Source organism: Orbicella faveolata, unplaced genomic scaffold (genome assembly GCF_042242905.1).
Source record: "Orbicella faveolata isolate gen_17 unplaced genomic scaffold, um_ofav_v1 contig_12, whole genome shotgun sequence".
In the NCBI taxonomy this organism is placed as follows: domain Eukaryota; kingdom Metazoa; phylum Cnidaria; class Anthozoa; order Scleractinia; family Merulinidae; genus Orbicella; species Orbicella faveolata.
In genome coordinates, this window is record NW_028301539.1 from 17,871,086 (window position 1) to 17,896,613 (window position 25,528).

At 38.1% G+C, this 25,528-nt stretch overlaps 2 protein-coding genes across 3 annotated transcripts; both read right to left on the minus strand.

The window, feature by feature from the left end:
• Positions 1–184: 184 nt before the first annotated feature.
• LOC110060838 (uncharacterized) lies at positions 185–4,844 on the minus strand. The gene is made up of 4 exons (XM_020767639.2): positions 3,993–4,844; positions 3,036–3,275; positions 2,176–2,387; positions 185–884 (listed from the first exon to the last, which is right to left on the minus strand). Exons 1-4 carry the CDS (start codon positions 4,210–4,212, stop codon positions 615–617), a joined length of 942 nt encoding a protein of 313 aa, XP_020623298.1. The 5' UTR covers positions 4,213–4,844; the 3' UTR covers positions 185–614.
• Positions 4,845–6,544: 1,700 nt separating this feature from the next.
• LOC149116922 (pyridoxal kinase-like) lies at positions 6,545–22,421 on the minus strand. Of its 2 annotated transcripts, XM_089282622.1 has the most exons (10): positions 22,063–22,421; positions 18,368–18,422; positions 17,749–17,853; positions 15,757–15,840; positions 15,522–15,556; positions 13,254–13,339; positions 12,565–12,610; positions 11,933–12,035; positions 10,991–11,176; positions 6,545–8,357 (listed from the first exon to the last, which is right to left on the minus strand). In XM_089282622.1, exons 1-10 carry the CDS (start codon positions 22,237–22,239, stop codon positions 8,239–8,241), a joined length of 996 nt encoding a protein of 331 aa, XP_089138748.1. In that variant the 5' UTR covers positions 22,240–22,421; the 3' UTR covers positions 6,545–8,238. The 2 variants fall into 2 exon arrangements, with proteins under 2 accessions (XP_089138748.1, XP_089138749.1); XM_089282623.1 differs by lacking the exon at positions 15,757–15,840.
• Positions 22,422–25,528: the final 3,107 nt, after the last annotated feature.

Genomic DNA, 25,528 nt, shown 5'->3' on the forward strand with positions numbered 1-25,528 from the left:
GTTTTTGTATAGAAGTTAACAATCTTAAAAATAGTGTAGCACAGAATTGTAAAAGAGGATTTAATGAAGCTTAAGTATTGCAAGAGCTCCACTGAAAAACCGACGAGATAAGCAGGGTTGGATTCCACCTGACATGATAAGTATTGTACCCAACAGTGCAGTAGACATGAGAGATAAGAGTTCATCAGTGTTCCAAAGCTTTTATTTCTATGACCCGTAACGTATGACAATATTACTCTAACACTAAAGCTTCATCTACAAACTTGACTATAGTTTTCCATGGTTTTGTCTAAAAACACATGCATAAAAAATGTCTTGGATGACATCCCTAAGTCTGCAGTGACCTCCAAGGTCACAAAACCTGGAATTTTGTGTTACTTAATATGTTGAGGAAAGGTTACAGTCTAACTAAACAAAATTAAGTAAAACTGAGGTCTGGCTTTTGCAATAAACCTACAAAAGAACCAATTAAAGTATTTGACAAAATATTTTTTGAATAAATAATAAACAAAATAATTTCAGGCAGTTTGTCCACTCCAGCTATTAAGTAAAAGACTTTTTAAAAAAAAGTCTTGACAAAGCTAAGCTAACATGGTTATATATATTATATAAGTCTACTTTTTGTTCCATGTTCCTGATGCTTTCTGTTTACTAACTGCTTTCTGTGTCTTGGCGTAACGTTCTTCAGATCCTGCAATGGAGCCAAGTTTGCCAGATTGGAAGTCACTAAAGGCCTGCTCAATCTCCTCCCAGGTATTCATAACAAAAGGCCCATGACGAGCAATGGCTTCTTTCAATGGCACTCCTGCTATCACCAACACATGAATGTCTTCACTTGGACTTGCATTGATTTGAAAAGTGTTTCCTTTTCCAAGCACAGCAACCTAAAGAGCAGATCAATATGTTACAAGTCATTAATTAAAAGTGAATGCACCCTTGACTAATGTGAAAAAAGAGATAGTGTTAAGGTGGCTCAAAACAGTTTTCTGTGTTTTTGAGACTTAAAGAACTAGGTGTGATTTTTCAGGCTTGGAACTGTACTGTTTTGAGTGGCTGTGCTATTTTTCTAAGGTATCTCTCCACTGTACCTTTCATTGTGTTTAAGTCATAAATTAAGGTTGCACTGCCCTGTTGTATAGCAACAAACTTGACCCACTTTTTACCATCAATCACATTTATCTTAAAAACTAAGCCAGTGACCCCATATTTTTTTTATAAAAATCTTTTTATTACACTCAGAAGAAGAAACAGGCAAAATTATAATAAAAAATTTTGTGGAGTAGATATTTCTTCAATTAAAAATAAATGGAAATTTCCAGGTTGGAGAAATTCCACTCCACAGTTTTTTTCTATAAACATTTTTCACCCATGCATTCCACTTTTGCATTTGAATATTTTTTTGCATTAAAAAAGTAGGGTCACTGGATCAGTTTTTGAGATATTAGCTTTGTGGATAAGGTATTTTTCACGTGCATTGTATGCACAAATTAAAATCTCGACTTTGCAAGATCGCCCCTTGCGCATGTGTGAAGGCGGTCCGCTGATCAGTAAGGCCCACGATTCCCACGCGAATAAACATGAATATAGAAATTGCCTGAAGGATGGATGTTTTGGAAGGTAAAAATAACTGATAACGCAAACAGCTTACCAAACTTGGCGGAAACAAAGTTTTACGAAGCAGGCCTTGCGCTGCCATGCTTGTTTTGAGTTTTGCAAACTTTAAATCTCGCACGCTGTCTCACGACCTCTCGGGTGGTTGTGTGATGCCTCACGCTGAAGTGCACACTAGAGCCCAGGTATCTCACGAGAGTTTTACTATTTGAGCCACATTAAAGTACAAAGCTGTCTCATGCTCAAAAACATAACACAGTGACTCTGCACCTTGGGGGGAATCCCGTATAAAAAGGACAGGGTTGCTCATTGGAAAGAACTCCTAAGAGGTACCAAGACCCTGTTTTGTGGGCATGGCTTGAAATGTTCACCCCTAGGAGATACCAATTCTAAAACAACACATTATCTCCCCTCATAATTTTTTCGGCTTATAATACCCTAAAAGGTACCTAAGAGGTACCAAAACCAGGTTTTAACCTCTAAAAGGTGCAACGAGCACCTCCGTAATTTTTATATAATTAAAGTTAGTGTTGAACTTGGTGTGTGAAGGATTTGTTTACTCACCATTCCCATCTCCACAGAGATTCTTTCCTCTGTAAATGAGCCAGCGCCTCTCCAGACATATGCAAATCCATTGAATTCTTCTGGAACATCCTGGACAAACGTTCCACCAGCCTGCACATGAATGTCCAGGAACATTATTGGTGTTCGTGTGTCTATCACAGCTTTAGCCCCCAGGCTCTCTCCTGCAATGACCTTGACTTTGGTCTTTCCGTCTACAAAATGAACAAAGAAATGTGACGTAAATATAGGCATTATCTAGAAAAATTTAATGTAAATTTTTGTTTTAAACAGAATATTATTTCATTTCCACTTATGTTAAAATCTTGGCAAAATTCTGCCCATCCAGAGCAGCTTAATGTTTCAATAATATTTGCTCCAGGCATGCTAGAAACTTGTTCTGTTTGAAGTTTAAACATTCACTTATTGATTGGCTGAAGGTTGGCAATGGATTGACCATATGCAGCCTGGCAACAATCCTAGAAGAGCACTGACTTAGCTTCCAATGGGTAGGAGGAGTGTTCAAGACTAGAATGGCTGAAAGGAAAGGAATAAGAAGCTGTGATGAAGAGTTGGGAGGAGACCCACCAAATGGCTGTCCACCAGAGTGAGTGGTAAAGAATCACTGAAGCCCTGGAAGCCCTGCATACCACCTAGGAACTGATCAAGTTTAGGGAAAGATAGGAGGTCACAGGAAAACAGACCTCATTCCTTCCAGTGAAATGTTTGTGCCAAAAAAACTGTGATAGTTTCCAAATTTAATAAGTGAACATCATCCCAGTCAAAACAATCAACAATCACAATTATTTTCAATTGTTTATCACAGATTCTCCACAGACAGAATCAAACTTGGCAAATCTTACCTGGGCTGCTGACTACAGGAATTTTCTTAGTATCAGTATCCTGGTATCGTGCTTTGATCATCTTGTCTTTTGCTGGTAAGTTTACCCAGAGCTGAAAACCCTCTGATTTTCCACCTCTCTTCAAAAATTCATCTGACGGCATTTCACTGTGAACAACACCGGACCCTGCCGTCATCCACTGAACCCAGCCTTCTTTTAAAACACCACTGTTTCCAGCACTGTCTTGGTGTTTTATCTCACCTAGAAAAAAACAAGATAAGAGAGTTAGATGGCTTCAGACAGAGTAATCAAAGATCATTCAGTTGTTTTGCAGTTTTCACATATTGCGTACTTATATCTGTCCAAACAAATAAACTGGGGAAAATTGGATCACCTTTAACTTTACTGTATGAGGAAGAAAATACACTTCTGACAAATCCCTGATATTCCAGATTTAGAATAAGAATTGCCTATGTCAAAAGTTAATGCAAGAATGGCGACTTGTCGGTTTTCAAAGAAATTTTGAGTGGTGGTGGGCACTTGTATGCATTACGGACCTATGTTTCGGATGTTTAAACAAATGTCAACAAAAACCGTTTCGTCAAAGAAAACAACCTCTCACCTTTCAAACTTTGGTAGATAACAGTTTTCTAGGAGGAGCCTTAAACTAAAAAAAAAAATAGATCTCGAAGATACAAATTATATTTTAAAGTAAACCTTTGCGCTTCTGTGAATTGCTTTTTGAACCAGTCAACCTGAATTTAATACTTCAATCAAAATATTAAAAACTACTTTTTTGCCACAAACTTGCGATCGAAAAGAGCATTTTATGGTATTTTTCTTTTTAAAGGAAGATGTGAAAGTTATTCCTGTTAATTTTGGTTGCCAAGTTGCAAGTTGTGACACAAATCGAATTTACACGTTCCGGTCACGCGACAATTTCGACCGGTCTTTAAAAAGTGTCAGGTTATGGCTTACCATCAATAAGATATGAAACGGTCTCGAATCCTCGATGAGGGTGATCAGGTGCCCCAACAGCCTCTCCTGGTCCATAAACTACCGGTCCTAAATGATCCAACATCAAGAACGGGTCGCACTGATCGATGCGGTCCCCGATGGGTCTACGAACTAAAAATCCACCGCCTTCTCTCATCTGCCGGGACTTTTCGATACGATCTACACCTCGAGCCACAACCATTTTCTTTCGTGTATCAAAATCTCTGTGGTACACTTGTAGACTTTTACGCCTGTTTTTCTTCTTCTGAGTTCAGTACACTTGTCGCACCTTCGTGTTGTTTATATGCCAGCTGGCCTTGACCCGGGATGCATTGCGCGCCGAGAATGACTTGGCGAATATTTCGCGGTGTCACGCTTACTTATCGGGGAGGGGCATTGCAGAAGATTGCCGACATGACTGAAAACTGTCCGAAATGTGAGCACGTGATGGAGGAGTACTTGCGTGGGACGCGTCATTTCCTGCTAACAATTACTATGCCGAAAACCAGCCTTAAAATTGTTTATTTCTTCCGCTCTCTCATCTCCCACGTCATACATTCGTTCTACTAGCTACCCAGCGTAAAAAAACAATTCTTCACTTTTTCGACCCTTTTTCTAGCCTGAATTTCAGGCATCTATTAGGTTCGCACACTGCAATTCGGACTACTCTTTTTCTTCTGCTAGCACTCTTCCTTGAAAGCAGGTAAATTTTGTTTGATTTTTCGTTCAGGCGAATGAAATCAGACAAAACATCCGTCAATTATTCTATTTTACGCTCGGATAAGTTTTGACTCCGAAGAGTGCTTCGTCTCTAGTGTTAAATGTTAAAGAGAAGTTAGGAAAACATTACCCCTGGGTTGGGTTTATTATATTATTGTTATTATTGTTATTATTATTATTATTATTATTATTATTATTATTATTATTATTATTATTATTATGATACTATTACTATGATAAGAGCAAGGACATCCTTCGCTTTACTAAGATCCGCACTAATCTGCCTAAGAGGTTCAAGAGCTAGAAGGAAAGCCTTTTGTGACTTTAAGAACATTGATATTGACGTTGAAACCCAGGAGGGAGCCATTATGTAAACACTGTTGAAATAGGTTTTAATAGTTTATTTCTTTTACTTACTTTTACCTTGTATATACCTTATTTATAAAAAAAAAAAAGTAGTAGTAGTAGTAGTAGTATTAGCATTAGTTGTAGTAACCATGATATCATGACATATATGATATGACGATGATGATAATAAATCATTATTATTATTATTATTATTATTATTTTGATATTATTACTATTATAATTACCGAAAACTTAAGGAACAACAGAATTTCTGAATTTTTTACCAGATACATGTAAGATTCAAGTTTGTATGAAAAGTGCTCAATAAATTATTATTATTATTATTATTATTGTAAGATCCAAGTGTAACATTTTTTCTATTATTCGTTCTTGCGTAATTTGTTTTTCCTTTGCGTACGCAAATTAGTTTATACTTCTTTTCGTCCTTTTGTTTAGTCTTTTTTTTTTGCGTCAATTTAGGTGTTTATTCCTTTCTGTCAGTTTTCGCGCCCTCGTTAGCGTTTCTTTGCTGTTTCATCTTCATTAGCGCCTTTCTAAGTTTTTATAGTTTTATTTTCCGCATGTCCTAGCGTATTTTCCATATCATAGCTTTGCAGTACAGTTTTGGGGCAGTTCATTTTGGTCCGCGCTTAGCGCAGTTCTATTTAGTTTTCGTGCTAGTCTCTTCGCGTTATTCGCAGTCCGTTTCACAACAGTTTTCTCTGGCCGAAACAATGTAAGTGTAATTCACAGTCCTCGTTTTGCAGTTTTGTTATTTCTTTATTCGAATTTAGCTTAGTCGCAACTTGTAACTTTTGCTCTTTTACTGTTTTAGTTTCAACCCAAGCTGTTTGTAACCACGCTGTTTGTATCCACGCTATTTGCATCTACGCCGCTCGTATGCACACTCTTTGAACCACGCCGTTTTGATTTGTGGAGTTGTTTATTAAAGGCCAAGAGAGTTTTTTACGCTTATTGCAGTTTCAATTATTATTATTAAAGATTCGCACAGCTATTGATGATATTGAAGCTGGTTTCGTCATTGGCTCCGGGCAACAACAAGTTGCCTAGGGAAGCCAAGAAACACCCCTTGTTTACTTTTTCTCTTCTTTCTACATCTCCAGCACCTTTCTAAGAATTCTTGCCGACCCCAACAATGCACATCTCTGGATCAGTCCAACAGGAATGCCCACCTCAATGGCTCTCAGATTGTCCTTCAATCTCAGTGGTATTGATCCCAATGCTCCCACTACCACTGGAATAACCTTTGTCCTCACACCCCATATTATTATTATTATTATTATTATTATTATTATTATTATTATTATTATTATTATTATTATTATTATTATTATTATTATTATTACTTTTATTATTGGGAAGAATCAGTATGTATCATAGACTCTGTGCTAGAGTTTTCTGAGTTTCTTCTGAGGAAAGCAGTCAAAAGACCAGAATCTTAAAGGTGCTCTGTCACGGCTGAGTTAAGTCTCGGCTATTTTATTACTACAATTAGCTTTTGACAACTACTCCCTCAAACTTATTACATCTTTGGATCTAAATGAAAACAACAAAGCTTCACTAGAAAAACAAATATGTCTCTCTGGCATTATTTAGCTGCCAAACAAACGAGATTAACTTTGATAAGTGATCAGCCTAACAGTTTATCAAACACCCATATCACTGTACGTTTTATTCTTCCTTGATTTCTGTGCATCTGTTCCTTCTTCTGTATTTGTTGTGTCATTGAAATATTCCTTCACTGTTTTAAGTGGTTATTTTTGTATTTCACTCAATTTGGCGGCCATTTTGTTACGTCTAAATTTGGCTAAAATCCGTGACATAGTTCCTTTAATCAATCAGCGATAAAAGTCAACAATTAGGGAACCAATCAGATTCAAGGATTTAAGAAAGACTAAGATTAATGTTTACAAAAAGGGGTAAGGTAACAAATTAACCATTTCGTAAAGTCAACAGAGAATGCGACACGTTAGAATTTGGAGTAAATGAAACATAGATATCTTTTTCAAACAGAAGGCAACCAGGCAAAAACAAGACTACAAAATTACGTTTTATAACACAGATTTTTCGCGAGTACTTTACTTTTCACCGAATAACAGATACTAATTAAGATTGATGTTATTAAAGAAACGTCATACTAGCATGCAATTCAAACAGTCTCACTCAAATCACTTATTTCACTTACTCCCATTTTTTTTTTTGTATCGAAGAACTTATAACGAAAGGTTAGTATGTACCTGGGAAAATGTAATGAAAATAACTAAAATAATACATGGAGGCGTCAAAATATTTGCTAGCTTTTCTATGCAGCAGCTTAAATATTTGTTTGTATTGTTTTTCTTCAGTTCAGGTGCATGGTTTATTCTTTGATATGTACACTAACAACGAGCAAGTACAACGAAATACTCGTGTACGATGAATCTTGAAATCTCCAGCAAGTTCCATGTAGTAAAAACTTTTCAGGCTGAACTGTCGTTCGATTACAAATAGCTAAGTCGTCAGAGCTGCTGTTTACATTTCAAACGTTCACTCTTGAGGAATCATCCAGAACGAGCGCGAAGATGGCCAGTTGGCGATCGAACGTGAGCGAGCGAGAAGCATTTTTGTTCGCTATCGATTTGTCTTCTCTATACTATCCAAAAGATGGAGGAAATGCATACCTTCAAGCCGCTGTTCAGACCATCAGCTGATCTTTAATCTAAAGCCGTGAGAAAAGGTCCCAATTATCGCAACTATTTCATTACCCTGCTAGGACATGTTAGATGAAAGTTTGATTCAAATCAAGTTTCCAACAAAACATTGTGCAAAAAGGCCCAACAAAGTTACCACGGCAGGAGAATGCCGGATATATTTGCTGTGAGAACGTTTGCCCCGGGCTTAAAAAAAATTCATTTTCCTTGTAAACTCCCAAGTGCTTCTACCTACCGACCGAAACAGCACAGCTTACATGTAAACGAAAAACTTATTCCCTGACCAAACACTATACAATCTGACTGAATTCTCTTAGCTAACCACACTAAATAAAAAAATCACATTTTTGGTCTTACTAATAAATTCTCTTGATTTAAAACTGATCATTCATTAAATTTCTGAGCAAAACTACATCCTACAGATACCTGTCCCTACATTCAACCCTTGATCAATCTGAAACTACTTGAGCTTTGAATGTTATGTTTGGATTCCTAATATCATCAAGACTCTGAACCAGACGTAGTTCAATTTGTCCAGGTGTCGGTCTGTTTCCCTCGCCAGCTAGTCCTAAAGACAAAAAAAAATAGATAATGAAAATAGAAAAAGGCGTACTACCCGTTAGATTAAAGTCGACAGAAAGCCTCCCGTACAATCTGGAGTGCGTTAAACAACTTTAATTCATTAATGCACACACGAGGTAATTTATGAAATCCCTAACTGACGCAACACATTTGTATAGCGTGATTACTTGGCAGCAAAATTGTTTAGAGTGTTAATCGGAGCTAAGAGGGCAGATTATCCCCAGGGACACCTATATGAAAAAGTTGGGGGTGCTCGTCGGAAATATTGAATTACACCTTTTGCTGTTCATTTACAGAAAATATCCATTCATTTGTGTCCAAATTTGTTTCATTAAGGTTAATATACTCTCATTTACACCAATATGACCTTCATTTGCGCGTAAGGAACGTTCAAGAATAACACTTGCATATGTATTAACATTCAAAATCATCAAAAGATAAACAATACCTTCCTTTGACATTCATTGGCTGTAAATGTATTGTCATTTTTGTCGAAATAAAATTCGTTGTCACGAAACGACAATCATGTACACTTTTGGACAATCCTTTTTCAACAAAAGACTTTCAGTACCAGAATTTGCATGAGCACTCACAATCAATTGCATTATTATACAACCATATCCGTGAAGGTGACAATCTTTAGTACGTTGAGACAGACATTACCGTGTTTTCACCTAACATTAAGAGAAAACAATAGCTCATTAGCGTAGTTCTTTTGAACAGAGATATCGTGCCCAATTTTCCTCGAAAATTTGATTATAGAACTAGGGACCGTATGTACCTTTTTTTAATCGTATTTTCACAATCCTCCCCTTGCAGATGTAAATTCAGCCTCTTACGAATCTTTGGCGTACAATTCAGAGGGCGCACTACAGTATACATGTGATAAAGTGACAGTTAGATTTCCCCACGAATGCCACGAAGAAATAGAATCCCATTTGAACACAGCGAAAGAATAATCAGGGCCTAAATGCGGACAATGGTATCGTTTCATGCAAACATATTTGCCACGATGCATCAATAATGAGGCAATTGAGGGATAAATCGTTCAGCAAATTTGATATTCTCTCTTCCAAAAATAAATTTTATTACGGCTGTAATGTTTGTCTCACCGCACGTAAGATTGTCGCCTTCATGGATATGGTTGTATAATAATGCACTTGATTGTGAGTGCTCATGCAAATTCTGTAATTGAAAGTCTTTTGTTGAAAAAGGAATGTCCAAAAGTGTAAATGGTTGTCGTTTCGTGACAACGAATTTTATTTCGACGAAAATGAAAATACATTTACAGCCAATGAATGTCAAAGGAAGGTATTGTTTATCTTTTGATGATTTTGAATGTTAAGACATTTTCAAGTGTTATTCTTGAACGTTCCCTACGCGTAAATGAAGGTCATATTGGTGTTAATGAGAGTATGTTGACCATAATGAAACAAATTTGGACCCGAATGAATGGATATTTCCTGTAAATGAACAGCAAAAGGTGTAAACTCTTAAAGGAGACCAGCCTGGGCCTCTCTCGAGCTCTATTTTACCCCTAAAAGATACTACTAAAAACAAAATTACAACGTCTTTTATTGTAATTTCTTCGAGTGCACCCTAATAGATTCTTTGACGGCCAAAAATAAGGGCGTTTCGTCATGAACACCCTAAGTTAGACCAAAAGTCGTGATTTACACCACTACCAAGCGAGACGACAACCCTCCCCCTTAAAATGGGAGGGGCCCGGGCACATTACTAGATGAGAAACCAGAAACTGCAAGGGACCGCATACGATAAACGCTGCCAACTTAGGATCTACAAGAGATCTGATCAGCCAAAAAATGTATGAAGACAAACAATAAACTGCAAGACTGATACTACGTGAAAAACGTTTCGAGACACCAACATGACAAGAACCGATAAAGTAGGATCGCAACAGTGGACAGCTGTTTCGCCCTTCTTGGGGCTCGTCAGCACTGTGTAGCGAAGACATGTAACGCCAGCCCAACAGCCAACGCACATAAATTGCAAAATGACCCTTTCACTATATCAAGTTCCGTACTTTGAACTCACATGCACCCCGAAACACGCGTTTACTAGAACCCCAGTTTGCTTGGATACATTTCAAACGAGGTATTTCAGTTTAGGAAAGGTACGGCTAACCATGTTCTTTCTTTTACTAGGCCACCTTTCAAGCCAAAATATTCATTTGACAATAAAGTCTTTGGGTACACCTGAAGGGGCCGATTTAGGGAGGGGATGGGGGAAGCAAAACACAAGAAGTTTGAAAAGGGTTGTGAATATTATGGCAAAAATAAAGGCGAACTCTCCGGACAGATACCTCATTACTGATTTCTATTTTGTGGCATTGCTCGTGTTTCTGGTGAAACCGTTTTCACTTAGGTTCCAATTCTCAAATTGCAACACTTTAGGAACATTCCCTATTGATTCTGCAGCCCCAAATTACCAACCCCACCCCCCTTGAAAACTGCTGGATCCGCCCCTAACCTGTTGTGGTGTCATTCATGATAAGCTTCTCTTGCGTGGGTTTGAGTAGAGACAAAGCCCCTATACGGTGCTTATATGCCTGCATTGTTCATGAAAGCCTTAGGATGTTTCACATTTCACTTGACTTACGTTGAGCGTGAGCCAAAGTCCTCGTTAACACAGCTTGCACTGTTGATACCGTGGCCTCACAAGCCAGGGCTAGATCGTCAGGGTGTCTGTAGAGCCACGCAAGAAGTAAGCTGGCAAACAAGTCTCCAGTGCCGGTAAATATGGCGTCTACTTTGGGAATCTCCATCCTAATGCATCTCTTTGTACCTTGGTCAAAGAGCAAACAAACGTCATTACAATTTTTTCATTTAAGGCTGGCAAAGGAATGACCAAAACATAGCAATAACGTGTTCCCACACGAGCTAAACAAAATCAAGGTGACACAATCAAACCCGAACAGAGCCTTTAAATTGTGTTGACTTGTACACTCCTTTTTTTGTAAGGAGGTCTAATTTTTGGATTGAGGTTGAACTCTCTTAGCTTTTGTTTTTTTTTTCGCCATTTGAGCCTGGAATGTTCTTACCATTTCTGGCACTTCAATAGCCTGCGCTGCTTCTACCCCCGCTCTCGCTCCCCCTTCCCATCTCCGTCGTTTTTCGCCTGCTACGCAAGCTAACACTTCAATGAATCAATGCCGGGTTGACAACAAACTTATTAGGGCACATAAAACCGAATGTTTCTACAATGAACCATTTAATAAGACAAGCTCAAGGTTTATGCACAAGTATGCTCCTAAAACTATTTGGTTACTGTACTGTATAGACTCAGGTTTTTGTATGTTAGCAGAGTTCATACCGTTGTTTACAAAATTGATAAAATAAACTTCCTCAGGTGATTCTCAGCCTGGGGCATGTTAGTCCACTTCTCGCCCTCTCTCGGGAGCATGGCATTGCATGACGGAGAGAGGGCCAATACTGGACTAGGGATGTTCTTAAAACTTAGGGTTAATCTGAGCCTCAGAGTAAAGGTTCTTCAGTGAGACAAAGAAATAAAAAGAGCAATAACAAGATCAACAACACTGACCATTCAGTGAGCTGCCAAGGGCTATGAGTGTTTTGCTGTCACCCAGCTCTGAGCTGGTTATTACCACTGTCTTTGTGCCCCTTTCATGTAGTATTTTCATTGCCTTCACATGAAGAAACAGCATAGAAGTAAATTGATAAAAGAACTGTTAAAAAGCAACACTAACTCCTCAAGATTTTTCTTTTAAACGAAGTCAGTTATGAAATACCCATTAATGAGAATTTTGATTTCTTTGTTTGTATTAAACTTCCACGAGAATCAAGCCAAAATTCAAATTTGACTAAAATAATAATCTCTTACTAACCAAGAGCGAGGGTTATACTGGGGAATATTGGCCTAATGTTGTGGCAGTACGGAGCAAGTGCAGCACCAAACAATTTATAATTTATTTTTAGGTATTTGGGGGGATTGTGTTCCCACAGGGATTCCACAGGGAGTTACAAGGAGACTTGTTACTTGGCTCCATTAAAATCCCTGAATTTGGTGTAACTCTGGCAAGATGTTTGCATCAGAGTTGTATTTCTGCCATGCAACAGTCAAAGCTAAATTTATGCAATTAAGTTTGGCATGGCAGTAGCAGTACAATGTCTGAACTGGGCCTGGTTGTTTTTTTGTAAGGTACCGGATGTTACCTTAAAAGCTTCACTTTCATTGGTTATCTTCACACCACTTAAAAGCCTATTAAAAAAAAGCTCACACAAATTATGTTAATTTATAAACCAAATGTTGGGGTAATGGTCAAAGGTCATGATCAGTTGATATGACATCAGTCTATTTCTAATTAGTTCCATCAGGTTTCTCATTTCTCCCAAGTTTGAGAAACACAAGGGGAAGTTTAAGAGGGTGAGAAATGCTGTGGAAAGTCACAGTTTTCCAAAACTTTAAAGAGTATTTCTACAACTCAGTAATTTTTGTTTTGGTGTGTCGGTGTTTTCACCAGGACAAACTCCAAAGAAACAAGTTAGAGACTCTTTGCTTTTTTGAACATCAAAATGTAGATTAATTCTTTCTTCAATAAAGCTTGCCCTAGTTCTGGGTTTCATGATTCAGCATTGCTCATGGCTACAGGGAAGAGATTATTTGTGTGACTAACAGGCTGGATAATAATAAATTGAGCCCATCTGGTTTTTCACCGTGGTTTCATTAACGTCTTCATTAGGAAGGTAATTGGTTTTCACAGGGAGGCAAACCTTTTTGAACTGAACTTCTCTACAAGAAAAAAAAACATTTCTCTAGATGGCCAAACCAGTCACACAATTAATCATCCTCAATTTCCCTGGTGTCTGGCCCTTAATGAAACCCCTGTTTTCAAGTTACTCACTCTGCTTCAAATTGATTTGGTGTTATAATATCAGCCATTGGAAGCAACTGATCTCTGTACACTGGCATTAACTCTTCAGGAACATACTGATACAAAGAGTAAAGAAATGTTAATTAGAATGTTTCATAAACTAAGTGGAATTAGCATGACAAATGTAAAGAGTATGGAATACGCTGTTCAAGAAAATATCAATACCCCCAGTGGAGTCGTTTAGTGATTTTCATTCCCTCTGGAATTTTCAGTTAGCTTCATACTGTGCGAAACAATTTTGGAATTCTGAGACTCCCCTTCATCTGTTCAGAGTTTTCAGTGAACTTAAATGGGGTGCGCATGTAGATGTAATTTTTCTGGAAGTGCACTTGTAAGCACTACACAAGTGACTTTGGGAGAAATCAAATTTTCGCAAAAAAGCTATCCTATATGTGCTGCATAGTCACCTAATGGTTAGCCTTATGAACTTCAGTCTATAAACATGCAAAAACAAGACAATTTGACGCTAATAAAGTCAACCAAAGAAGCTTGGTCAATAAAAGATTCATTATAAGGCATGCTGGACACCATTTTCTCATGGGTTACAGCAGGCAAGACAAGATGGGCCCATTTGGCCTGTTTGCTTAGCCAATCACAGAACAACATTTGGTTCATCTTGCCTGCTCGCGGAGTTAGTCATAATAATTCTAGTCACATTATGGACACTGGGACAAGCTCTGGCTGTTAGGACTGCTTTGGCCTTAGCAGAGAAGTTTTATCTTTGAAAAGTTTCCATAAACCCTTAGGTCTATAACTTGGGTTCATAAATGATAATCGTAAATTATACCCTGGCTATACCCTAGTTTAGCATCATAATCCATTGGCAACGTTATCACACAATAAAGTTGATTCATGCTTTTAGCTGTGCATCACTGAGTTATAATACTGAAGAGCAATCAAGAAGCTAGAGTTGATCTTGGCTACTTCTCAAACAACTCTTATGCTTCTTTCATGCCTTCCAAACTTTCCATGGGCATAAAGAGGGGGACATGGGGAGGGTATGAACACCACAACACTGCAAAAAAAATTAACGAACACCGCATCACCGCAAGAAAAGTCAACGAAACACCATCACTGCAACACATATTTTTAGCACCATGATTCGTTCATCTACACTTAAAATAATACTTTTACACCTCAACAGTTTTTCACAAAATAAACACATCACAACGCTTTTCATTGCACATATGTCGATACTTCTGATGCCTGTAAATCAGTTTTCTTGCTGTTGTGAAGAAACCTTGCACGAAACTAGGAAGCGGACAAAGAAAAAAGAGAGGAGCCTCGAGAGATGGCTTTTACCTCCAGATCCCTCTCTTCTTTTACTTCGCTCACTTTTCTTGGTGTATAAACCCTCTGACTGAAGCCCTATCTTGACTGAAAGTATTGCTTTCCGGAGCTAGCTGTGTTTGCGTTCAATATCGATCATCGTTTGAAAAAATGGAAGGTCAAGAAAGTCGCAGGACCTTGGAGCAGGTATAGACTGGTATCAGAATGACCTATAGATGAAGCTGAATAGCAAAAGGAAAAAAATAGTAAACGTGTGTAATTTACAAAGCTTCCTTAGCTTAGAAAGCCTTCTTTCTTCCCTGCCCATGCAACATCTGAACATATTTTGTGGCCGGTAGTTTTCACCACCCTTTCCTTTTTTCGTAGAAAAAAACTGCACAGTCAATATTACATTATATTCGGCCTTGGCGTTTCCAGAATTTTCAGGATTGTTTCTGTCCTCGCTCCTCCACGTGTCTACCGAACACTGAGCTTCGGGTGGCAGAGGTCGAGTTACTTGTCAAGTTACGTATAAATGAAAACAGCTTTGGATTGGCTGCTGAAGCATATTGAAGATTGACTAGAAAGTGATGGTCTGTATTTTGTTACAAATTATTAACCTCAATGGTACGTGTTTGTCATAAATTAGCATGGATTAACGAAGTTTACATGCTAAATTTAGGTCAAATTTAGGTTTGAGAAAGGCAAATAAAAAAACCCTGGCCAGCGCTGCAAACAATTTCATTTCACTGAACACCGCAGTGTGAAAAACACAAACATCGCACACCGTAGGGTTTGAGATCACCACAACACTGCAAGTTGAGATTTTATTCACCACATCACCCCATTAAAAAAACATCAACACCGCAACACTGCATATCCCCATGTCTCCCTCCATAAAAGCTGGATGACTGATATTAAAACATGAATCAATTACTGTGAGGTAAAAGTTGAAATTTTTTTACTCACAAATTTGCCTGCATCTCCCATGACAGGATCACAAACTTAAAAAATAAATAAACAACTGTTAACTCAATTTCAACGGATATAATGAGAGCAAATGCAGTGGACAATTATTATGTAAGTAGACTTCTTTGGTACCAAAAAATGTGTTCACTTTCAAGAGAGATGATCACTCATGGTAAACTTTGCATCAAGCCAAGTCCATGTTCAACTATAGCACAAAGAGCATCCTTTTACATACCAAACACTAAGTTGGGATTGGCTTTTCTTAGCTGATGTACAACTTGCAGTACCTCCTCTAAAAATGATTTAGAACCTACATAACCTGAAAAAAGGAATGAAAAATATGTCATGAAAATAAGGCACCTACAAACATGCTCTCTCATTCTCTTCTGGAAGTATTCATAAGGGTCATGAACCTTTAGGTCCTGCATCAAGAGGAAGACAACATGCTTCGAAGACCTTATTAGCACTGTTATGCGACCAAGACTTAGTGTTCTCTGTGCTGCATTCCATTTATTCTCAGTAATCACCAGTAATCATGTAACCCTTCTGCATCAAGTACGTTAAAATGAGGGCTTGTTTGTTTGTTTGTTTATTTTGTTCCATTAATAAATATTTAAAAAATAACAATGTATAAGGCAAGGAAGCCCAGGGAAGCCGATAGGGCTTATGTAAAGGACTACCTTGAAGATACCTAAGACTTAACAAATAGAATTGTTAAGGACACTAGACAAAGGTCAATTTTGATTAGTTATTAATTGTCTCTTTATCTTAGTTACGAACATAGTTACAATGTTTACTTCTTTTTTATTGGTTTTGTAATCGGACCTTTAAGCATCACCACGCGCATATAAAAGCTGAGATAGCGTCCCTTTAAAGTAGTTTTTCTTTCCATCTCGCGTGGTCTTGTCAACCTCTTGATGCTTTTTGATTTCCTAACCCTTGGCTCAAGCGGGACCGATATGTGAGTACCTTTGTCATTTTGATTAGGTTACGTTTTTTATAGCTATAGGCGAAGGAATACAAAGGAACATTTGTACAATGTTAATTGATTTATAATTGTCTAAATTAGAAAGTGTTCTGAACATTACTAGAGTGAACGCCCACCTTTTAGGCTCGAAAGCATTGAGCTGTTAATTAGTTCCTTTTGTTGTGTACTTCTGTGATCGAATCTTATTTAGTATCTTAGCGTAGTATTTACATTGGCTATTTTTTGATGTATTGTTATTCAATTTCGTTATGTTATCGATTCCAAATCATTAGTTTGTCTCGTGTAAGTTTTGACTATTTGTTACGCAACTTTTCCGCTAAATTGATAGAAATTTGTTACATATTGTTATTCAGTTTACGATCGTTTATGTTGATGCAATAAATCGCCGATAACCATCAACTTTGGTTTTCCGTGGTTTACTTGTCTACCCTTGGAGACAACCTGTAAAGTAGTCCCACCCACTAGTTTGTCACGACACGCCTAGAGCTCGTTTTGTTTCGTCTCATTTTGGAATTTGCCAGTCACCGCAGACGTTACAAGAATACAAATTCTGTCATCGGCATACAAAGTGATAATAATAATAATAATAATAATAATAATAATAATAATAATATTTAATATTTCTAAGGCGCAAATTAACATGTGAATATGATCAAATGCGCCTAACAAACCATATGAGTAATATAAATTAAACAATATGCTATGAATAGTGTGATAAATTTAAAACTAATTATTTACAATAATTATGTACATTAGGCTAAGGTAGCGAGCTAAAAATTAAAATATTAAAAACAAGGGATCTAGTAAAAATGTATATAAAACATCAAGAGCTATTCAAACGCTTTTCTAAATAAAAATGTCTTTAGTTTGGACTTAAAATGGTTAAAATTGTCCTCATCTGTCATTGCACACGGCAATTTGTTCCAAAGTGATGGTGCAGCAGCAGTAAATGCCCTGTCACCAAGTGTTTTCTTCGTTTTTGTGGATGGTGGTACTAATAAAACTTGAGAATTAGAGCGTAGACCATACCGGGAGGGATTTTTAACACGAATAAGATTACAAATATAGTCCGGTGCCTGGCCATGTATGGCCTTAAAAGTAATTATTAAAATCTTATAAACAATTCTGAATCTGACAGGTAACCAAAGTGATCATAAATTAGGGTAAAAATTTCTACTCCTGGAAGTTCTAATACACACTTGCTGGCACTTATTATGTTATGATATATTATAATTCTACCTGTCAGAAGGTGAGAGAAATGGTGTAAATTGTTCAGCCTGAGTCCTTCAAACAAGACTTTGAGTTCCTTAGCATCCAAAACTTGACCTTGAACATGTTCATATCCTAGAAACAAACCAACAAACTACAGAATAAGAACAAATTTTGCTAAGATCACAATTTTTTGTGAAGTATGACGCTAAGTTACCAGGGACCACATTAAATAATGAACCTGGTCAAGAATGCATGGAGATGAGTGAAGCCCCAAAAAACCATAGCACACCGATGGTTTATATTTTCAGCAAGATTAAATTTTACAAAAACTTGTAAGACCTAGCTGGTTAAAACTGATTGTGCGAGACGGTATAAGGCAATGACTCTCTTAAGAAATTCTCATGTACTTAACCAATCACTGCACTAATCAAATAAAACATTTTGTAAAAAAAGGCACAATGAAGCAGCAGTTATATTAACAAAATGGACACAGGTTTTGCTGCGTCAGTTGATCACTCAGTTAATCACTCATGCTAATAATTATTATAATTGCAAAATATAAATAAATGTTGGTCTTTTATGGTTGTTCTTCTTGCCATTATCATACAAACTTTAAAAAATAGTTAAAAGGTCTAGTCAAACAAACCAGTATGGTTAGAGAGTTGAACCAAATTGATCGTGTCAACATCAAAACCAAGAACCTGAAAATAACAACAATAAGTAAGAAAGTCTCCTCACTCTTAACACTAAAATAACAATTCCCCTGAGTAAGGTAAAGTCTGCATACAAGCCAAGTGGCTCATCAGGCTGGAGCTTATCCCGGTTTTAATAGCATGATTAATGAACTGACTAGGAGTATTTCTACTCCCCCCTGGATGGGATGCTAGTCCATCGCAGGGTTACCCCCAGCATTAAATTTGCCAGTGCCCATTTTATACACCTGGGTGGAGAGAGGCACTGTGAGAGTAAAGTGTCCTGCCCAAGAACACAACACAATGTCCCCAGCCAGGGCTCAAACCCAGGCCGCCTGCTCCAGTGTCAAGGGCACTAACCATGAGGCCACCGCACCTCCCACAATTCCCCTAAGTGATTTTAATTTATTTTAGTGTTAGGGCACAGGGAAGTCTGTGTCGCACAAGCATCCTATACTGTCAGAGTTAATTCATGTTTCTGCAGCATTTTTATAAGCGACTAAGAGTATTTAACTCTCATGGGCATGTTTAAAACACAAAAGGGCAAAATGATGTAATAGCTCTATGGTTTACAACGTTAGCTTTAATAGTGCTCCCGTTAACCTAGTTAGCCTACACTGTAAACATCACTCCAATTAGCTAAATAATGTTCACAAAATTATTTTAAAATGTTTTCCAAGGAGACCTCTCTAGATCCAAACACTTTGTTGGTTTCAGAAAAACTGTTATTCCTCCACCAAGCCATGTACCGAGTGTCAGTGTTCATAAATATCTCACAGTATAGAACATTGCACCCCGGGAGGGACTCCCATGGAAAAAGGACAGGGGTACATGTCCTACCTTTAAAGAGTTAAAAAAAAAAGGTTTTAGTACCTCTTAGGGCGTTTAGCCTTAAAAGGTCCACAGCAGGAGCTTTTGCAGTACCTTTTAGGGTATTGAGCTGAAAAAATGTGACAGGATATATAATGTGTTGTTTTAGATTTGGTACCACTTAGGGGTGGAATAAATTTCAAGCCACGTCCACAAAAGAGTATCTTGGTACCTCTTAGGGTTTTTTTTCAAAATTTCTCACATGGAACCCCGTCTTTTTTATATGGGAGTTCCCCCTGGGATTCCACCAGCACTGATTGGCTGATTTTAGGCATTGCTTTTCTCAGCTGTCTTAGTCATGTTATCACAACCAATAACAAAATAATATCTATAATCACTAGTCAGTCAATGAGCATCTGATGGTGTGCATTTTTGAGAAAGTGTTAAAGAAAAGGATTAAGACCAAGTACCAATGTTATCCCACAAGAGGGATGCAGGCAAGAGGTGGGGATTTGTTGCCTAGGACCATTCCTCCAGTTGGACTTTTGATCGTGGGATTGGGTCCCAGGGCTGGGAAATTTGACTTTGATTGATAACCCTTGTATCATAATTCAGACACAGTTACCAGGTCTGTCTCTCACAGCTTTAGGGAAAGATCAGTTTTTATTATTTTGTGTTCATAGCCATTTATCCGACACTTTAGACTGCCATCTAATTAGATACAGTGGAACCTCCAGTGGCGGCCACCTCTCATAAGTGACCACCTCTCCTGAGTGACCAGTTTTCCAAAATACTGAAAGTTTCCGAGTCAAATGACTACAGTTGGAACCTCTTGTAAGCGACCACCTCTTGTAAGCAACCACCGACACTTTTAGAGCTAACAGTTTGAAATTTTCTTTTGTTCTTAACCTTCCGTAAGTCACTACTTGACAGATAATAGGGCAGAAATTGGATAATAAAATGTTGTAACATTATTGCATTCCTTGCTAGTACGAGAGACGGAAATTTCTCAATGGCAAGTACTGAATATTTTCTCAAAATTGACTTTTCACATGAATAAAATGTTTAAAACATGGGGTAAGTCTCTGCAGTTACCATATGTGACCAGCAACCGTAAGCAACCATCTAGGCTTGAACATTTTGGGTGGTCCCTTACAAGAGGTTTGACTGTATTGTCTAGTTTGAGAAAGTCTTGTTTTTCTATTACTTTCTAGACTGCTGGCAGGCAGTTTTTTCTCTAAGGGTCACTAAGATGAGTGTTTGGTGATTGTGAATGCAAAAGGGTGATATGCCCGTGGTCGAGTAGGGAAGAAGGTGAGACAAAAATTCTTCTTGTGTGTGCCGCACCCATGTCTGGTCCCATTCCCCTTTAGGCTAAAGCGTCTTGCCTCATAACCCCTGCTGAATTTCGATAGAAAAACAGACTGCAGTCTATTTATTTTCAAGTACACATCCAGTTGTAACATCCAGTGAAATCAAATTTCACCTTTAAAGTCAGAAATTCAGAATACCCGGCCACTTTAATTACATGTGCCAGTGTGCTTTGAAGAACAAGGTATATAACAATAGTTGCTATTCTTATTCAATGAGATGCTAAAGTGGCCAGGTATTCTGGAGTTTAGCCCAAATACTTGTCTCGAAATTCTTTAGGGGGTAGAATATTTTCACGTGCGCTTTCGAAGGAAACAAGCCAACAACTTCAGTAAAATCAAAAGCTGTTCTAATAATGATCAGTTTGCCTGATGTAAGTGTATTGTGGCTATTGTTTTCTTTAAGCACAATACACATGGTGTACAGTGTGGGGCCCAGTTCTGAGCCACTTTTTGTTCAGCATTTATTTTTCACGCCACAAATGAATCTGAATAAAAACCAATTGTTTACAAAGGTAGCTTGATTCCTTGTCTTCCATTCTGCCAAGTTTTGTTTCGTCCTGCCAAGTTTTTCTGTGAGCACTTTGAGGTGACGCGAAGGTAGGTGAATTTGGTTTCCCCGAAAACGTGTTTGTTTACTGCTACTCGAATTACATGGTTTAATTCAAGTTTATATTTTGTCCGTCTTGAAAGCCCAAATGAGCCAATTCTTGGCATAAAGGATGTAGAGTGATAAAGCTATCTGTTAAATATAAACTTTTCCTGGCCTGTTTAATTCTTTGACCTAAATTCTCTTCTCAATATTTCCTTAGTACTTTTGCTTATTTGCCTATTCTCGGCCACCCTGCTCGCCTTCAAAACTAAAAGCGCTCATAGTTTTGTGTGGAGTATTCGTGTCAAGTCAGTTGTAAAAATAAAGCTGTAATGGAGTGGCATGCCGAAAACTATGAGCTCTGCCTTAACCCTGTTTGTAATACCCAACCCTCTTTTAGCCTCGCTTGACTAAACTTAAGAGAAAAACTAGGTGTGCAAAAAACTTCCTTTTTAACATGAAACAAAGCTCCTTAAGGATAATTTGTGATCGAAATATCAAAACACAAACCTTGTAAGTGATTTAACAACAAAAAATGGTAATAAAGCGTTGTTTATTCTGAGGAATCGCGTGCACTCTTTCGTGGCCGAGAACTGGGCCCGCTGGCCGATAACTGGGCCCACGAACGAAGCCTCCATTTTCGTTATTACTCGGGAGAAAACAGCGTTGAGCAGTCGATAGCTCTACACGTGTAAACTGAATGCTAAAGCTAGTTATGCGTGAAATTTTAAGTCCTTGCGGCTATTCCAAGGTAAGAAATACAAGTTTACGTTTTTTGTGGCCGAGAACTGGGCCCCATACTGTACTGTAACGCAGTACAAGTGTAACGTAAGATTACATTTGTAATTAATCACACTTATTCAGTTACCGTTAATACCTGAAGTGGAAATGTCGCCGAGTCGTTTCCTACATATCCTGATACAACGTGACTTTGAATAGATAACACTCTACAGGATGCTTTCTCTTCCATTTGATCTCGAAAAGTTCGCCAAGATCTAGACAACCGTTCGAAGAACGTAAAGCTTGGTAACCTCTCAAATGAGAAAATTACCATGACCGCAGCAGGACGGAGTGGGAATGTCACTTGTCGGGCTACGGCTCCGTTCTATTTTTTAGACTTTTAAGAAGATCTTCAGACTCGTCTTGCGTTTCATATCGTTATGCTTTCTAGTATGGAGCGCTGGAATGATGGAATCTCAGCAGTCGTGACTCATGAATACCTAAATGTCCTAAATTTTGGGCGGTGTTTCACAGCTTAGTGATCAGCAAAACACGTCAATCTCGGCTGACATTTGACCATCAGCTATCAGTTAATCTCGCCCCAGACCCTCTATGGGCAGATCTCTACCATACCCACGAAAACTTTAAAAAGTCCAGCTCCGCCTCCTTCTCTGAACCCAAAGAATCCCACATTGCATTTCCTTAGTCTTCTTTTGCCTTCTTCATAGGCCTCGCTATACCTCCTCCCCCCTAGGGGGTACTCACTTATATGGCGTATAAAATAGAGTATCAATTTTGACCATTTTGGTCTCCAATAGAACAAATAGGTTATGGTTTTTGCACTCCAGTCTTGAATTAGGTATGCGTTTTATAAGATGCTACTTCTTTTCATCATTATCGATAAGAACATCAACAAAAGCCCTTTGCGATGCCTTAAACGTTAACATCGCTCTCAATTAGGGAGCTAATTATAAGACAGGTGTAAAACGGGGTATTGATTTAAAGGTCAGGTTTTAAATAGGTTTCTCTTCTTTTCCTTCAAATTTTTGGTCAGTTCATAAATAGACTAAATAGGGTTGAGAAAATCACATGGTTTTGTCTTAAATAGGGTAAGGGTTTTCGGATACGGGCACGCGATTTTTCTAGAAGTACACCCCCCCCCCCCTTTTCCGGGTGATATACATTTCGCCGGGGTCAATCAGTTTTCGAGTTACGTGGCTAGAGAAAAAAGGCGAAGCCTGTCTGGCCGTCTGTGTGTGGTGCTTCACCGGAATCAACTGACCGTGGCCTGGGAGAAGTCCACGGTCCGGGAACTTCAAAACGAGAGACGTCCGTAAACGTGGCGTCTTCAACAAGTCGCTAATTCATCAGGAAATAAAAGAGATACAGTCATTTATTTCTCGCGACTTTCTGTACAATCATAAAAGTGAAAATTACAGATATGTAACTTGCTTGATTTGCCCCACGCACTTGATGAAGTACGATGTGCATGTTTTGTGAATTTTCAAGTCAGTTTTCACCGGAAATCTTCTAAAAGCTATAATTGAGGAAAACGTATTCCTGAGATAAGGTCGGTAACGTTTCATAAAGCTGTCCTGTAATGTCAAAAAACAATCAATTTGGGGATTTTTTCATTTGCTTTCAACGAGCAGGTATTTTTCTAGATGTCACGAATTGCAATCAGTACGTTGTGTATGGAGAAATATAACGCAGCATTGCCCAATTCAGTACAGCAGCTGCACATAGCTAGCTGTAAATGGTTGTGTATACCCTGGTACATTCGTTGATCTGGTATTTATATTTAATTCGTTTTTTATCTATTGTTTTCTTTAGCTAATAATAAAGAGCGGGCTTGTAACGGTGTAATTCGCCCCCGCACGGCCCATATAAGCTCATGATAGCTAATTGATACACTACATTTCTCCAGTACATAACGTCTCTACTAGGATTGCGTTTTGCCCGTGAAAGGGATGACAGTCGGCGTACTAGGCAACATATAATAATAATAATAATAATAAATGTCGCGGCTAATCGCCGTCGCAAAGTACAGCAACGACGCAGCTCAACAAGGTCGAACCGAAAGCATACATATTGCTTGTTTTAGAAAGGAGTACGCTTGAACTTTTAGAAATATACATTAATTTGTGAGAGTATTAAAACTATACAAATAAATTAAGACGCGTCAAACTATTTACCATGAATGGCGTTTGGGTCAAGGTGATTCTTCCACCCAAACTGACAAGTCCTGTGGAATTCTCAAGACAGCCGAATTGTAGTCTCTTTAAAAAAGAGACCCCGGGGTTGTTCAGAATCTTCACTTATTTTAGTTCTTTATAGAATTACTAACATTTCAAAGGTAGATGGTGCTATCAAATTTCTTTTTATCAGCCAAGGAACCCATTAAAATACAGAAAAAAGTGAAATTTTTATTCAAATTTTTAAAACCCATCAGTGCGTACCATGTTAATAACCTTGGTGTCAATCATTGGAGACAACCATCCACCTCTTTCATGATCAACATACTGAGAGGATTTCCTGTAAAATATCATAAGCCTGATCGGGCAATATCATTGTCAAACAGAAGATTCTTCTCTTAATGTCTTTTTGCATACATGGTTTTTGTTTTCGCTTGTGTTCCGTTCGCAGCTCACAAAATTTCAAAACCTGGACGCCAGTGTATTTAAGCCTGGCGTTGTAGTGCTTTAAATAAAGAATCTGCTGATCGATATCTCGAGGAAGACGTCTCTTCAAAACGACAATTACAAATAGCAAGGCATTAATTAGCTGAGGCTTGGAGATCCAAGCTGTATTGAAAAAATTGTTAAAAAATGTTAAATGTTGAATGTTTATAGTGGTCGATGCGCTTCGCTACCACTAGCTGGCTAGTTCTCGGGCGTGCCACTTAAACTGAAAGAAAGAGACATTTCAAATAAAAATAATAGGCTTAAAAATCCCAACTGACAGGAGGCACACCAGTTGGCTATTTACAAACATGACCGTGGAATTGAACTAAGGTCTACCGAGAAACAACTCCAGCTTAGCTTTCACAGCAACGAGCTCCGAATTTCAAGTCCAGCGCCCTAACCACCCGGCTACGTTGCCTCCACCTAAACGTGGATGTGCTCGCTGGCTGACTTCTTGTCTGTCTTGTTATTTCAGGAGGTTTTTAATAACTTGTCTCGACTGAAAACAGCACCTACTTTTTATAAATGTAACTTTATTTTCACCAAAACATTGATTCGAAATAAAACTACACGGATACTTAGGAAAGCGTTTTGCTGTTATGTATTACTTTCAAATTGAATTGGGAACCGGCAGCTGGTTTATTTATCGGTTCCGCGGCGCCAAACTGCTTTTTCTTTGTCCTTCAATTTAGCAGAGTGATGAGACAAGAGAAGGAAGATAAAACAAACCGCCAACCGCTTCAACAGGATGAAATTTCACAGATTAGGTTATATGTTAACCCACAGAACGAGCAACCTGTTTTTCATTTGTTTTTTACTTTGAAAGTTTAGTAGGGGGCGGAGGAAGTTCCTTTCGCACGTTCATATATTTTCATATGTTATTCCGATCCCGAGAAAAAGCTTTTCTTGTAAGCAAAATTGGCATGTAGATGAAACTGC

Coding starts and splice junctions, on each gene's coding strand:
- LOC110060838 (XM_020767639.2), bottom strand. CDS start 4,212: ATGGTTGTGGCTCGAGGTGTAGATCGTATCGAAAAGTCCCGGCAGATG. Junction 3,276..3,992: donor CGTTTCATATCTTATTGATG/GTAAGCCATAAC, acceptor GTTTTTTTCTAG/GTGAGATAAAACACCAAGAC. Junction 885..2,175: donor TCTCTGTGGAGATGGGAATG/GTGAGTAAACAA, acceptor TCTGCTCTTTAG/GTTGCTGTGCTTGGAAAAGG.
- LOC149116922 (XM_089282622.1), bottom strand. CDS start 22,239: ATGGTAATTTTCTCATTTGAGAGGTTACCAAGCTTTACGTTCTTCGAA. Junction 18,423..22,062: donor CGGCGACATTTCCACTTCAG/GTATTAACGGTA, acceptor TGTTATTTTCAG/GTTCTTGGTTTTGATGTTGA. Junction 13,340..15,521: donor TGGGAGATGCAGGCAAATTT/GTGAGTAAAAAA, acceptor TCTTTGTATCAG/TATGTTCCTGAAGAGTTAAT.